General features: G+C 37.4%; 2 protein-coding genes across 5 annotated transcripts in view; both read left to right on the top strand.

Annotated features, from left to right (window-relative positions):
* The window catches only part of NXPE3 (neurexophilin and PC-esterase domain family member 3), a 58,113-nt gene extending 48,291 nt beyond the window's left edge, over positions 1-9,822 (top strand). For all 3 annotated transcript variants that reach the window (XM_077118510.1, XM_077118511.1, XM_077118512.1), the window contains 2 exons: positions 3,368-3,574; positions 7,733-9,822. In XM_077118510.1, the coding sequence (XP_076974625.1) occupies positions 3,368-3,574; positions 7,733-8,283 (758 nt within the window). In that variant the 3' untranslated portion in view covers positions 8,284-9,822. The remainder of the gene's footprint in view (positions 1-3,367; positions 3,575-7,732) is intronic.
* Positions 9,823-13,301: 3,479 nt separating this feature from the next.
* NFKBIZ (NFKB inhibitor zeta) overlaps positions 13,302-14,582 on the top strand; it is a 43,933-nt gene continuing 42,652 nt past the window's right edge. For both annotated transcript variants that reach the window (XM_077118508.1, XM_077118507.1), the window contains exon 1: positions 13,302-13,495. The gene's annotated coding sequence lies outside the window, so the exon portion shown is untranslated. The remainder of the gene's footprint in view (positions 13,496-14,582) is intronic.

Raw genomic sequence — 14,582 nt, 5'->3', positions numbered from 1 at the left:
CATATGCATGTTCTCCAACCCCCACTTCTTAATTTACAGTGTATCCCTCTCTTCCATCTGTTTCTAGATAGTTTTGAGAAATATAGATTTCTCTGCTTTTTTCTTTTCATTTTGCCCCAAATAATGACCCACATAGCCCTCATTATGGCTGATGTGGGGGAACTCACTCTTAGGAGAAACAGACCTTTAAGAGAAGCCATGCTATTTGAGAGAATCAGGGGGATTACTTTTAAAGAATCACAAGTGCCCCTTCTGATTTTGCACAAAGCTCTTCATTTACAATCATCTCCATTTGAACTATTTCCTTCATCACCAATATTCAAGATAACCATTAAAACTCATTTTTATTTTTTATAATTATTTAATTCCACATGTATAGTACATTAAGTGTTACAGTATATATTTAAGAGACTTTCATATCTCATTCATCTTATGTGAAAATGCATCCTGAGTACCAAGAAAGTTATTTACTGACTTTTGAAACACAACTTCAGGGACTGCTTTAAAATCCAATTAAGTCAGGAAATGTTCCGTGCTACAGCTGACCATAAGGGGGCAGTGTAGGCACACACATATCGCTGAAAATACTGTTCTGTTAATCTAGCATGGTTAAAGAATTAATGTCAGCTTCAGTAATTGATTTGCTTTGCCTGACTTAACTCTGGTAGTAAATATAATTAATATTTGGATGGAAATGGAAACTCTTTCCTGTGTGATATTCTCTTTTCCTTATAACAGGTATTTGATGCAGAAGAGTAGTCTTGCTACTGAGTTAAACATGGTAAAAGTTGTAACTTCGAAATCATTTTTTTTTGTATGCTGTATGGTGGGGGTCACATTTCATTCTTTTTCCATGTGACTGTCCCATTATTGCAACACCATTTGTTGCCTTTGTTTTTTGGGAAGTGCATGGGCCAGGAATTGATCCTGGAGAATTCTGCCACTGAAGTACCCTTGCACTCCCTTCAAAATCACTTTTAAATCCCATTCTAGTAAATGTTTTCTTTGGACTTCAGTTGTCATCTCTGAAACTCTCTAGGCTGTGCAACCTTGAAATATAGATATAATGGAGTTCCAGTCCCAGTGTGGTAACATGGTAAAACCCATACTTGATAACATGTTGAGAAACTGTTTTTATGTAAGCCAAAGAAATATTTACCCTTACCCCCATTTTTACTTTGATAATCACGTATGTAAAATAAAGATTTTAGAAGCACTGTTTATTTCTCAACTTTGTGGGTCCTGAACTAACAAAGAATTAGCAGGTGTCAAAGAAAAAAAAGATTAAATATGCATTATTTGTCTAAAGGAGCATCTTCTTTGAAGGGGATAAAAATCAAAATAATTTTAAATAATTTAGGGATGATATTAAAAAGTCATTTTATACAAAGTGTTGTCAGTGTACTTAATGTCAAACAGTTGTCCACTTAAAATAGTTAAAATGACTATTATGTATATTTTACCACAATTAAAAATAAATGAACAGTGGGTGGGCCATGGTGGCTCAGCAGGCAAGAATGCTTGCCTGCCATGCCAGAGCACCTGAATTCGATTCCCGGTGCCTGCCCATGTAAAAAAAAAAAAATAAAATAAATGAACAGTATTTTTGAAAGAAGTTAACTGAAAGTTAACTGTAACTTTCAGAAGAACTGAAAGTTACAAAATATAGATGCTCCTGAGTTTAAATCTCTCAGTTGTATAAGCATTTGAATTTTCAAATTTTGGTTTAACAGATGACTTTGTAAAATGATTGTCTTATGATAAGGTTGAACCTTGGATGTGTAAGGGAGAGATAAAATGGGGGTTCAATAAGTATTAGAAATGAATAAGTATATCCTTTTGGAATAAAAGCCTAAAGGAGATTCCTGATATCAATAAACATTTGTTTTTGAGAGACAGTCTAGTGCATTGGTTAAGAGCACGGGCTTTGGAGACCACTTGCTTGGATCAGGTCCTACCTTTACCATTTATTAGCTTTGAGACCTTGGTCAAGTTGCTTAACCATTCTGAAAGATGGGGATAATCATAGGTCCTCCTTTAAAGGGTTCTTGTGTACATCAAATAAAATTGTGGGGGTTTGAAACTGTATGTACCCCTGAAAAATATGTTATTAAATCTCATCTGTTCCTATGGGTGTAAATCCATTGTAAGGACTTTTTGACATGGCTCCTTTTGTTAAGGTGTTACCCACCTCATTCAGGATGGGACTTAATCCTATTATCAGACTCCTTTATAAAGGGAATGAATCTGTTCACCTGTATACCTGTTTCAGATCCTCTAATTTTTGTACCAAAGAAAAGTCTGAGATTTCTTTGAGATATGGTGACAGGAAATGTTGCCTGTAAACCAGCAGGCTAACAAATATAAGTGCAGAATTGTTTTTCTGGGAACATTTTCCCATGTGGCATGGAAGAGCCAAGCCATGTGGCAGAAGAGCCAAGGATCACTGGCAGCCAGTCTTTGGGAAGAAACCATCAGCTTGGTGGTGCCTTGATTTGGACATTCTTATGGCCTCAAACTAAGCTAATAAATTCTCATAGTTTAAAGAAAACTCATTTCATGTATCTGCTTTGAGCTGCCTAGGTAATTAAAACAGAGAAAAACATTTAATTGCTCAGGACAGTGGTACAAAGTAAGCTTGCAAGAAATGCAACTATCATTATTTGTTTTAAAGCATGTAAAGTGTGTTGTTTCTATGGTGGCATTTCCCAGAGGAGGTTTTAGGACAGAAGGATGTTGACTCTTCTTTCTGAAAGATGCTTTGGTACTTGTGTGTAGCTAGGTTACAAATCATCAGTACATTGTTCATTATACATAAAAATCCTCTGAACCTTTTGTACTGTGGGTAATAAGTATTTAGACTATATGTTCCTAATTTGCTCTCTTTATAAAGTTATGGTTTTCTGAATTAAAATTTGATTATAGGACCGTGGATTAAAACTTTCCTCTTAATGGGATGAGAGCAGTGTACTGATACTGGAATTCTAAAATGTGAATTTAAGTTGTAACCTGCTTCACAAGCATTTGGAGCCTCTGTTCTTCTAGGATAATGCTGGACAGTGCTTATATCCACATATTTCCTTGGCTTTTACTTTCATTTTTTGTTGATAAAAACATACATAATCAGAGGGAATATAAAAAGTCCCTCTTTCCCCTTCTGTTCACCAATACCCTCACACCCATTTCAGATCTTCTCATTTTTGTACCAAAGAAAAGTCTGAGATTTCTTTGAGATATGATAGTAAGAAATGCTGTTTGTATACCAACAAGCTAGCAAATATATGGGCAGAATTGTTTTTTCTGGGAACATTTTCTATCTGTGGTTTGTTGGAGGAGAATTTCAGATTATCTTCTTTTTACTTTACAGAAACTAACAACCCAGAACTATCTCAAGGCTCAGGAACTTTTCCTTCTGGGTATTATTACAAAGACCAGTGGAGGCCCAGAAAGTTTAAGATGCGCCAGTTTAATGACCCTGACAACGTTACAGAATGTTTACAAAGAAAAGTGGTGTATTTATTTGGTGACTCAACAATCAGGCAGTGGTTTGAATACCTTACCACATTTGTTCCAGGTTGGTATTTTGCTTTTAGTTTTATAACTGTTTTCCACATGGATGAATTTGAAATAAGTCCAAAGTCATTCAGATACCTGAAGAAAGGCATCAGTTGAGGAAGCAGTTATTTCTTTGCAGGACTGAGGAGGTATCCTAATTCTGGAGAGATATGTGACAGTTTCTGCTCAATTGTGGGGTTGTGATGTAATGCTGAAAGCACTGGGCTCTTGTTGAGAGATTAGCTGTGTGACAGGTCATTTACTTCTCATGTCTTCATTTTCCATGTGTGAGGTGAGGCAAGCTGGATAGTATCACCTCCCAGGTGCAGGTGTCTTTCACTCCTAATATTCTGGGCAGTAAAATAGAGGTAGATAATTTTAGCTGCTTCTTTCTGAGTTTTCTTTGGTCCAACTCCAAGTTTATAATAGATTTAACTGGAAAGGAGCAGCCACACCACCTGTGGCTCCATTTTAATGAATCTGTGCAGCAAAGCTATCCCAGTGTCATCCATTGGAACTTCCAGTGGGGGGACCATCTCCTGCCAAGGGAGTATATGTAAGTTCCAGCATCATAGCTTCCTGGTTTTACTACTTTGCTCTGGGACTGCTGTCCAGAACAAAACCCCACTGGTTGCATGGCCACCCCTTATTTAAAAATGGGCCTTCTTTTCTTCTTGGAAGGGGTGTGAAGGGGTGAGGGGTACTAGTTCACAGGGGGTGGCTATAAGGATCCTGCTTACAATTTAGGAAATTGATAACTGGTATTTTAGAATTATTTTTGATGGTTAAGTATGAGCAGGGCTTTTCATAAAGTAAATTCCCATGATTTGAAGTAAGTTGTAGTTTTGTGATTGTTCTAGTTTGCTAGCTGCTGGAATGCAGTATACCAGAAATGGAATGGCTTTTAAAAGGAGAAATTTAATGAGTTACTAGTTTACAGATCTAAGGCTGAGAAAATGTCCCAATCAGAACAAGTCAATAGAAATGTCCAATCAAAGGTATCCATCCAGAGAAAGATACCTTGGTTCAAGAAGGCCAGTGAAGTTCAGGGTTTCTCTCTCAAGTGAGATGGCACATGGTGAACACAGCCAGGGCTTCTCTCTTGGCTGTAAGGGCACATGGCAAGCACGGCATCATCTGCTAGCTTTCTCTCCTGGCTTCCTGTTTTATGAAACTCCCTGGGAGGCGTTTTCCTTCTTCATCTCCAAAGGTCACTGGCTTGCGGGCTCTCTACTTCTTGTGGCTATGTCGTTCTTCTCTGCTCTCTGTGAATCACTCATTCTCCAAAATGTTTCCTCTTTTATAGGACTCCAGAAACTTATCAAGACCTTCTCCATGGGCTTGGGTGGGTCCGCTCTCCTGGCCCAAGGCTTCTTGGCTTCAGACCTCAGCCTCCATGGTTTTGCCTCTGAAGTTATTTTTCCTCCAATGTGTCCTTTCTCTGTCCCTCTCAGTCTCTACTGGCAGTGGTTCTCTTTATATAGGTCCCGCAACACTCTCATTGGCTTTCTATGCAGTAGCCCTGGATCGTGCCCATAAGATATAAGGAGTTTCCTCAAATCCTTCCTGGATAACTCCATGCCCAATCCTGGCTTTTTCTGAAATGGCTGACTGGTTTCACATCTGGTTAAATCCTCACGTGGGGCACTATTCTCTGGGGTCTCCCTTCCTGGAAGCCCAGAATTTTTCAGAACATCAATTTCTGCTTTCTTAGTGCTCTGGAGTTCAGTTTTCAGCTTATCTCTCTCTCCTGTCGCATTTCACTATAAACTGTGAGGAAAAAGGAGGCTGCACTTTCCACATTTAATTTGGAGCTCTCTTCTGCTAAATATCCAAGTTCATGACTTTTATAATCTGCCTTCCAGCCAAAGCCACTAGTCAATTTTGCCAGATTATCTGCCGTTTTAAAACAAGGCTCATCTTCCTTCCAGTCAGAAATATACCTGCCTCATTTCTGTCTAGAGCTTCGTCACAGGTAGCTTTAGAGTCCACATTTCTAATGATGGCCTCTTCAAAGCATTAAGCCTTCTCTATCAAGCTCCTTACGACTCCTCCAAAATCTTCCCCTTATCCATTTAAAAAGCTGTTCCAGCATGTTTGGTATTTGTAAACCGCAGCAACACCCCACTCCTGGTACCAAGATGTTCTAGAGAAATAGAATCAACAGGGAACCCTCGCAAATATAAAATTTATAAAGGTATCTCATGTGACTGCGGGAACGTAGAGTCCAAAATCTGCAGGGCAGGCTGTGAAGCCGATGATTTTGATGGAGGGTCTGGATGAACTCCACAGGAGATGCTCGCCAGCTGAAGCAGGAAGAGAACCTATCTCTTCTGAATCCTCCTTAAAAGGCTTCCAGTGATTAGATTGAGCATCAGTCATTGCAGAAGACACTCCCCTTGACTGATTACAAATGGAATCAGCTGTGGATGCAGCTGACATGATCATGATTTAATTCTATAATATGTCCTCATTGCAACAGACAGGCCAGCACTTGCCCAACCAGACAAACAGGTACCACCACTTGGCCAAGTTGACACATGAACCTGACCATGACAGTGATGTTTTTCATCAGCTCTGTTATTGTGTCAACTTAGTTTCAAATTTAATTTTTAGAAGGGAAGTAGGAAGTGGCTGTTACTTCAAAAAGTAGAAAAGCATTTCCTTTTTTTTTTTTAAATCAAAGCAGACATAGCTGAGTTCTAGTTGATAAAGCACAGAATTAGAAAGCAGGAGAGGGAAACAGTTTGTATGGCATGATGCTAGGCATGGTTCAGCCTTGACTAATTAGGGCCCTCTAGGAGTCTACAGTTGCTTGATTCTTAGGTTCTGATGACATTGCTTGATATTTCCTTTGATAGCAGTGATCACATTGATTGCCTAAGTAGGCTTTTACTTGGTCGAGATTTGTGTTGGTGCATGATCCTTTTTTTGGGGGGGTGGGATGCATGGTCTGGGAATCAAACCTGGGTCTCCTTCATGGAAGGTGAGCATCTACCACTGAACCTCCGTGCACCTGGTGCATAATCTTAATCAAAAGAAAAAATGATAGCTTGAGTTTTTAAGTAAAACTAGATGCTAAGTAGTAATGAATTAGGTAGGAAAACCTAGAAGAAATGCTGGGGGACTGCGCAGAGAAAAAATTGAAAGCTTTACTTTAAGCTTTAAGAGGACTAGAGCACTATTATAGTCTGATGTTACTTCTTCAAAACTGACTGTAGACATCTGAGCATTGCTGGCCTGTATGATCCATAGTAGTTGGCACTGAATAAGGGTTTAGGAAATAAGTGAACTGGGTTTTCAGCATTAACTTTGTTCTGTGTCAAACACTTATGGAAATATTTAGGGATTTAAAACAGAACTTTTTCCTCATGGGACAGGTATTAAGTGACAAATGGACAGGCGGAATTGTACAGATGGAATCTTTTAGAAATAACAAGAATGGAATAATCACTAATTCCTGGGTCCTTCAGAAGATTTCAGAGGAGGTAGATCTTGAAGCATAACTTAGGAAAGGAAGAAAAGGGCTGGGGGCATTCTAACTTGGTGCTGCCTTTGTTATTCACAAGATAGAAATAGAAATTCTCATCTAGGTTTTCTAAACATAGGGTGAGATTGAAAATAAGGAGACAGGGTTGTTCCTTTCTGTCACTTGTAGTTTATTGCAAAAAGAGGCATTTAGGTACTAATGTACTCATATTAAACCAGAAGTTATAGCCCTTATCCTGGAAGAAATAATATTTATTTATTGTAACAATAAAGTTTAAGTGTCAAATGCTTTAAAAATATTAAACCATCGGTAGAACAGCAAGATTTCTTGACGTTAATAGCCAAGAATGAAAAAAATCATTTTGTTTCTGAGGTATAGATATAGTTGTAGAATTTATCACTGATGATATTACTTGTAATGCCATATATTTGGTGTGATTTTAATAATAACATATATTTGGATTGATTTTAATAATAAGTTAATAAATATGTCAGAGTAAAAGTCCATTGATTTAAAATGGGCTAAGGTGACGTGAAATAGGTATTCCCTTCACATCTATATTGTAATTAACAACATTGTTATACTTTTTTTGAAAATTTCTTTGAAGTCACTCAGTAAAGAATAATCAGAATACAAATGCTATGTTGAATGTTTTTATGAATTTGAATTTTATTTTCCTTGTTTCAGATTTAGTGGAGTTTAACTTGGGTAGTCCCAAGAATGTCGGTCCCTTCCTTGCAGTGGACCAGAAGCACAATATCCTGCTCAAATACCGCTGCCATGGTCCACCCATCCGCTTCACAACTGTCTTCAGCAGTGAGCTCCATTATGTGGCAAATGAGCTGAATGGCATTGTGGGAGGGAAGAACACTGTGGTTGCTATAGCCATATGGTCTCATTTCAGTACCTTCCCTTTGGAAGTGTATATCCGGCGACTCAGGAACATCCGTCGAGCAGTTGTCCAACTTCTGGATCGAAGCCCTAAGACTGTGGTGGTCATCCGAACAGCCAATGTCCAAGAGCTGGGGCCTGAGGTGAGCCTTTACAACAGCGATTGGTACAACTTTCAGCTGGACACTATACTTCGGAGGATGTTCTCAGGAGTTGGAGTATATCTCGTCGATGCCTGGGAGATGACCCTGGCCCATTATCTACCCCATAAGCTGCATCCAGATGAGATTATTGTGAAGAACCAGTTGGATATGTTCTTGTCTTTTGTGTGTCCTTCAGAGACCTAGCCTGTTCTGGAGGGGACTGGAGAAATCACATCTAATGACCTTCCCCATCACTTGTGTTATAGAAAGCTTATGAGTAGCCCTATGGAGGGGTGGCTGCCATTGATACGTGAACAATTTAAAAAAAGAGTTGGACTTTATATAGACAAAATGCAGGTATATTTATGTCTACCTATAGGATTCTTTCCAATCTTAGCTTACCCATGGGAGAATTATTATTAACAGCATCTATATTGTATTGCCCTTGTAACCAAATATGCTAATTAAGTATATTTGAATTAGTTTCTCCTGGGAGGAAAGATTACCTAAAGAGTGTGAAAAATGTTCTGACCGTAAATGGAAGGGACAAGTTTGCTTGGCTGTGAAGTGTTCATAGCTAATCTGGTAAAGGAAGTTGAGCACATCTTCATGAATAGCACAAGTGATACATCTTCAGAGGGGTGAACTAGAGAGGGCTTATAGTCAGTGGCTTCTATGAACACACTGAAGACTGCTTGGTCTTAGGAGTTTCCCTTGATGACTTACCTTTTCTTGACTATTTGAAAAGACCACTGTGCTTGGTCAGAATTTTATAGTAAGAATATTTACTGTTTCCTGTTCTTTCCTAGAATTAAAGGAAAAGAGTAGGGGAAAGGAAGAAAAAGCATTAAATATAGAATATGTGCTTTGATTTGATATTTGCATTGGGTAATTGTTTTTTTTTTTTGATTGGCTGAATTTCACATTATGAATATTTATTCTAAAATAACTAATTTTGGAACTAGAAGGAGGAAATCTATAAATGGAAGTTTATTTGGGTGTTCTCAAGTTTGAGTTACTTTGAGAATTGACTTTATGTAAACAATGCTATTATTGTAAAGTTGTATCAGTTATTTCCACCAATCAGGTGTTTCTTTTTTGGTTGTTATCTTGAACTGAATACTAAAATTAGAAATAAAAATTATATATTAAAATCCATGACAGATATTTCTTTATTTAAGCATGAAGTATACACACTCATGTTGGGAGTAAAAAACTGCTATTCCTACTAGTTATCTAAAAATAAATGATCAATTTTGATTTCTTTATTTTATTAATTTTAAATGAGTTTGATTTGGGATCATTTAGTAAGTACTCTTTTCTTTTTGAACCATTATACATTAAAGTCTATTACAGCCTAATTTTAAATGTCCCTAAATGGGCATGAAGAAATTAGAAGGAGTTTAGAGATGAAGACAGGAACTTAAAGCATGAAAAAAATGCATTCAAGAATGGCTCAAAAAAAAAATGATAATGGGGGGTGATTAAAAAAGTAAAAAAAAAAATTGGGAGATTGAAATCCTGGTGATCAATGAGAGGGAAGGGTAAGGAGTATGGGATGTATGAGTTTTTTTATTTTATGTTTTTCTGGAGTGATGCAAATATTCTAAAAATGATCGTGGTGATGAGTACATAGCTTTGTGATGATGTTGTGAGTCATTGATTGTGTACTTTAGATGGATTGTGTATGCATGAAGATATTTCAATAAAAATATTTAAAAAGGGAAAAAAGGTTCAAAGAATCTGGGTATTTAACTTTAAAATAGAGTCTAAGGTCCTCCTTTAATAACCTTGAGGACTGCCTTCAAGTCTGTAAAATATTTTATGTAGAAAGATTTTTAGTTATTTTGTGAGTTTGAAGGTAACTAACTAGTTAGCTACATTAAGATAGCTTAATTTTAATGGTCTTTAAGCTTTAGACTGGCTAAAGATCACCTGGAATGTTTGATGAAAATGTAGAATTAGAAGCCATGCAACTGGGAATTCTGGCATCAGTCTTTGCAACAAAGCACCCGGTGATCTGATGCAATAGTGGTCATCCACACTTTGAGAAACACTATAGGAAGATGAAACTAGAGAAGTAACATTGTTTGCCTGTTATTTCAGGGGTTTTACCAACAATTTAATTTAATTCTGATCATGATCAGTATTGTAGGTGATATGAGCTTCATTTTATGGGTGAGGAACTCAAGTTTGGATTTGAACTAAGGTATGTGAGAGTTCATAGCCCTTTTCAACTATGGCTTGATGAATCTTTGGAAAGAATTGTTTTATTTTTCATCAAAGAACTTTTGATCGTTTCTCAAGAAGGATAGCTGAAGGAGGCTGTGAATTCTTCTACCCAGAGTTTCAACAAGAGAGAGGACACCAACTCTTAAGTGGTTTAGAGTGATGCTACTTGTTTGTACAGATGATTTCTTGTGATTTCACAAAGTTTCTATTATTTTTTTAGTTAGTGACATAAGGCCCTAAAGATTTGATGACACAGTTTCTTGAAATATTTCAGTCATTTCCTTCCCTGTTCTAGTTTGGCTTTCTATGCTCTGGTGTGGAAATTTAAATATAATGCTATGTGTAGAGACTGGAAAACTACCTAATCAAAGAATAATTAGATACAATAATTTCTTCTAAAAAGTTTATTTTTGACCAATACCACATAGTTGTGAATTTTAGCATGCCAACTGAATAATATAGTTTATCTTAAATATATACTTTCCATTATAAATATAAGGGCACCATAGTTTTTAAAACTGTAAAATAGAGAAGAAAAAAATCATCCATCATTCCACATGGATGCGATTGTAGAGAATACATAATTTATAGTGCATGTTTTACTTAACATATACATATTTTTCTGTTAAATAGTCCTCTTACTTTTAAAGGCTGTCTCACAGTTTAGCTAATGTTGTTATCATTACATAAATTGTCCCATATGCTTTGACATTGAGGCTCAAAATAAAATATTAAAACAATGTTTGATATACAGTTTCATTGGATTAACATATGGAATTTTATCTTAGAACCAAAGCATTAATTTCATTCAGTGTTTTTTCTCAAATTCCATAATTCAAATGATTGATTTGATGCTACTTCTGAAACTGAGATTCCTTTATAAGATGCTTCTATGCAAATTATGTCTTATAGAAATTACATTTTTAAGAATAACTTTCATTAGCAAATATAAAACAGACCTTAGGTGTTCCAATTGGATCCATAATTACCATTCTGAACAATGTCATCTTATTATATACCAGTTATCTTGCACTTCCTGGCTTCAGCTGTTAAGTTTCAGATTGATAAGTTGGGGTGCTTGACAAGAGTTAATATGGAGCCTTTATGTATTTATATGTTACATGCCAGAAGTGAGTGTTTTTGGACCCTATTAAGGGAAATAATCACTGAGAAGAGGTACAGGGGAATAAACACTTGAGTGAAATAACAGAAACAGGCCTCACCCAACCACCTTCCTCCCGCCTCCCCTCCCAAATCTGGTCAGCATTATCTTTGTGGGTTCTGGGAAAATTTAACTTCTTTCCATTAGTAAGTCATTAATGCCAGAAATTGCCCTGTAAGTGTATTCATTTTCTTGTGCGAAAAGCCTTATTCTTGCCAGGGTATATGTCTATAATGCAGTATTGGTGCATAGCACTTAATGCCTGACATTTCACTGTGCGAATAAGGTTTTCAAGTTCCTGTGTTTCCAAAGTGACCCCACAGTCCATGAGTGCTAGAGCCACCTGCAAATCCTGGGGGGTGGGAGATAAGAAGGCAGAAGTTTATAGGACACAGTAGCAGGAGGAGGGCACAAAATACACCCTTCACCAACATCTCAGTCAATCCTGTCACTTATTACATTTAACTTTTTAAAAAAAGTTTGAACTTAAGTGTATCCTATTTTGCCTTTTAATTTTCTGCATTAAACGAGAGATCAGGTATAGGAGTTTTAAGGACCTTCTGGCATGTAGCTCTAGATGCTCACTTCCTACCATTCCTATTGTAAATCCAGACGGACATCCTTTCCTGTATAATTACAAAGCCAGATTGTAATGCTGCCTGAGGAAGATAACTTAGAAAGCAAAAAATGAAAAATGGGAAGCCAGAATACAGAGATTACAGTAGCAAGTATCCCAAAAGGAAAAGAAATGACAGTGAAATCAGGTATCATAAGAAGTTCTTTGGGTATTGTGCAATGCTCATTTTGTTTAAATGTGCCATTACTTGCCCCATGAAAATAACATGATGATCTTCCTGTTACAGTTTTGCTGATTTTTATGCTGCAGATTCCTGCCCCTTTAATTTGTCAATGAAGGCACATGATAGTGACACTTTTAAGTTTAAACATTTTATATGTTTATTATTAATCATTGTTATTTCTTTGGTAAAATGCTCTTCAAATCCTTTGCAGGTTATTTCTTTCCTGACATTTTCACTGTTTTTGTCAGTTTCTATTTTTAATGCAATTTTATCGAGATATAATCATATACTATATAATCATCCAAAGTATAAAATCAGTGGCTCACAGTATCATCATAGGGTTGTGCATTCATCATCACAATCAATTTTTTAATATTTTCATTACTCCAAAAAATAAAAATAAAAAGAACATCCCCAAACATCCCATATTCTTTAATCCCTCCTATTATTTATTAAATTTTTTGTCTTTATTTTCTTACTCATCTGCCCATACACTGGAAAAAGGGAATGCGACAGTATTTTCTGATTGCCATATTTAAAAGCTGTGTTGGATAAGGCGACAAGGTCCCTGCCCTTCCCCCCCCCTCTTCCGCGCGCGCTCACACACACACACACACACACACACACACACACACACTTCCCCCCCCCCAGCAGCAGATTAATTGAGATATTTTAAAAAGGCGTTCTTAAGAGAATGTCGTTGTAGATTACGCCTCTCATTCCTCTGCGTAGTTCCAGTCCAGGTCTTGGAGCCGGCCCCCGAGGGGAATGTCCGGGACTCCGGTCGGTCTGTACCTTTTCGGCCTGGGAATTTCCAGTGTGCAGAAAAAGTCCACTAACTTAATCCTTGCTGCCCGCTCCCCGCCTCCTCTGCCCCTCCTCCGTGCCCACGCAACCCCGTTGGAACTAGAGGATGACTATGTTCTGTATTTTAGAAAACCGGTCCTTCGCTTCCCCCGCCCTCCCTCCCTAGCGTGGTGAACCTGACAGCGAACGCTATAAAGGCTGGCGAGGGGGGCTGGCTCCCACTCTCTGCCACGAGGTCAGACGCCGAGTTCTTAGAGGAAAAGGGCTGCTTCCCTGCCGCGTGTCATGTAACCTCGAAAGGAAACTGATCTTCTTATTCATAGTCTAACGTACTTAGGTTATTATCGCTGATTACAGCTGGAAACAATTGATTTGCTTTTACGTATTTGTGTGACTTGGCTCTTGAAAAACAAAGGTATATTTTTATTATTTGATATTTAGTATGATAAAGTCTCTTAAATGCTGCGTTTTCGTTTTTCCTTTTCTTTTCCCATAATAAGAATCTTTCCTTTGGAATCACTTTCTGGTGTTTGGGTAATTGTACTTGTCTGGGGGCAAAATGTTGGAGGGCAGTCTTCAGGGAAAGAAAAATCTCTGGATGTTCTTATAGTTTGGTGATGGTTATAAATCGTGCCTGTTTGCCTGGAAGGCCCAGGATGGACTAAAAATGCTATTGGAGAAGGTAGATGGGACTGGGATGGCATAAATATAATGTATCAATCTATCTTTATTCAGTGATGTAGTACTATGATACCCTATCTCCCTGGAGGTCTCATGTGTGGGATTAGAGGTGTACTTTTTTCACAATGGGTAGACATAAACTGTTATCGTTATGGAAAAATGTATTTGAGAAAATCAGGATATTTTACAGCATGCTCACATTAATGCTTGTATTACTTCTATAAAATTAAAGACAAATATTTCATGATCATTTTATGAAGACGGAAACCAGAAATTTGGTGACTTGGCTGTAACTACAGATTTATAACAATCTGTATAAAGTATTTTAAGGGATTCTGTGCAAATAAAAACACATCCCTAGCTGGAGTGGATTAGAGAGTTTCTCCACAAGGATTAGGGAACTGGCTGTAGCACATGTGTGTACGTGTGTGTGTGTGTGTGTGGTGAGGGGAGGTGTGTGTCCCAAAGAAGATGATACTAGTTGACATTTCTTATGTAAGTTTTGGAGGTGTGTGTCCCAAAGATGATAATAGTTGACATTTATTATGTAAGTTTTAAGAACTTGGTAATATGTATTTCCTCACTTTAAATTTGGCATCTAAAGAAATTCATTATCTAGCCAGGTAGAATATTGTTTGACTCTTTTAGTAAAAGAAAAAAACAGATTATATAGACAGTAAAAAGAGAGAAACTTTTCAAGGCTCTTCCACCATCCTCAGGGATCCCTGAGAGAGAAGTGGATCAGCCACACAGGTAATCTAAATGCCATTTTATTTGGCCTCAGAATGTAACGTGTGATGTACCACCTCTCTCCATCCACT

This window comes from Tamandua tetradactyla, chromosome 10 (assembly GCF_023851605.1).
Source record: "Tamandua tetradactyla isolate mTamTet1 chromosome 10, mTamTet1.pri, whole genome shotgun sequence".
Taxonomy (NCBI): Eukaryota; Metazoa; Chordata; class Mammalia; order Pilosa; family Myrmecophagidae; genus Tamandua; species Tamandua tetradactyla.
Note: the sequence above shows the minus strand (reverse complement) of the source record. Positions and strands in the feature narration are given on the sequence as shown.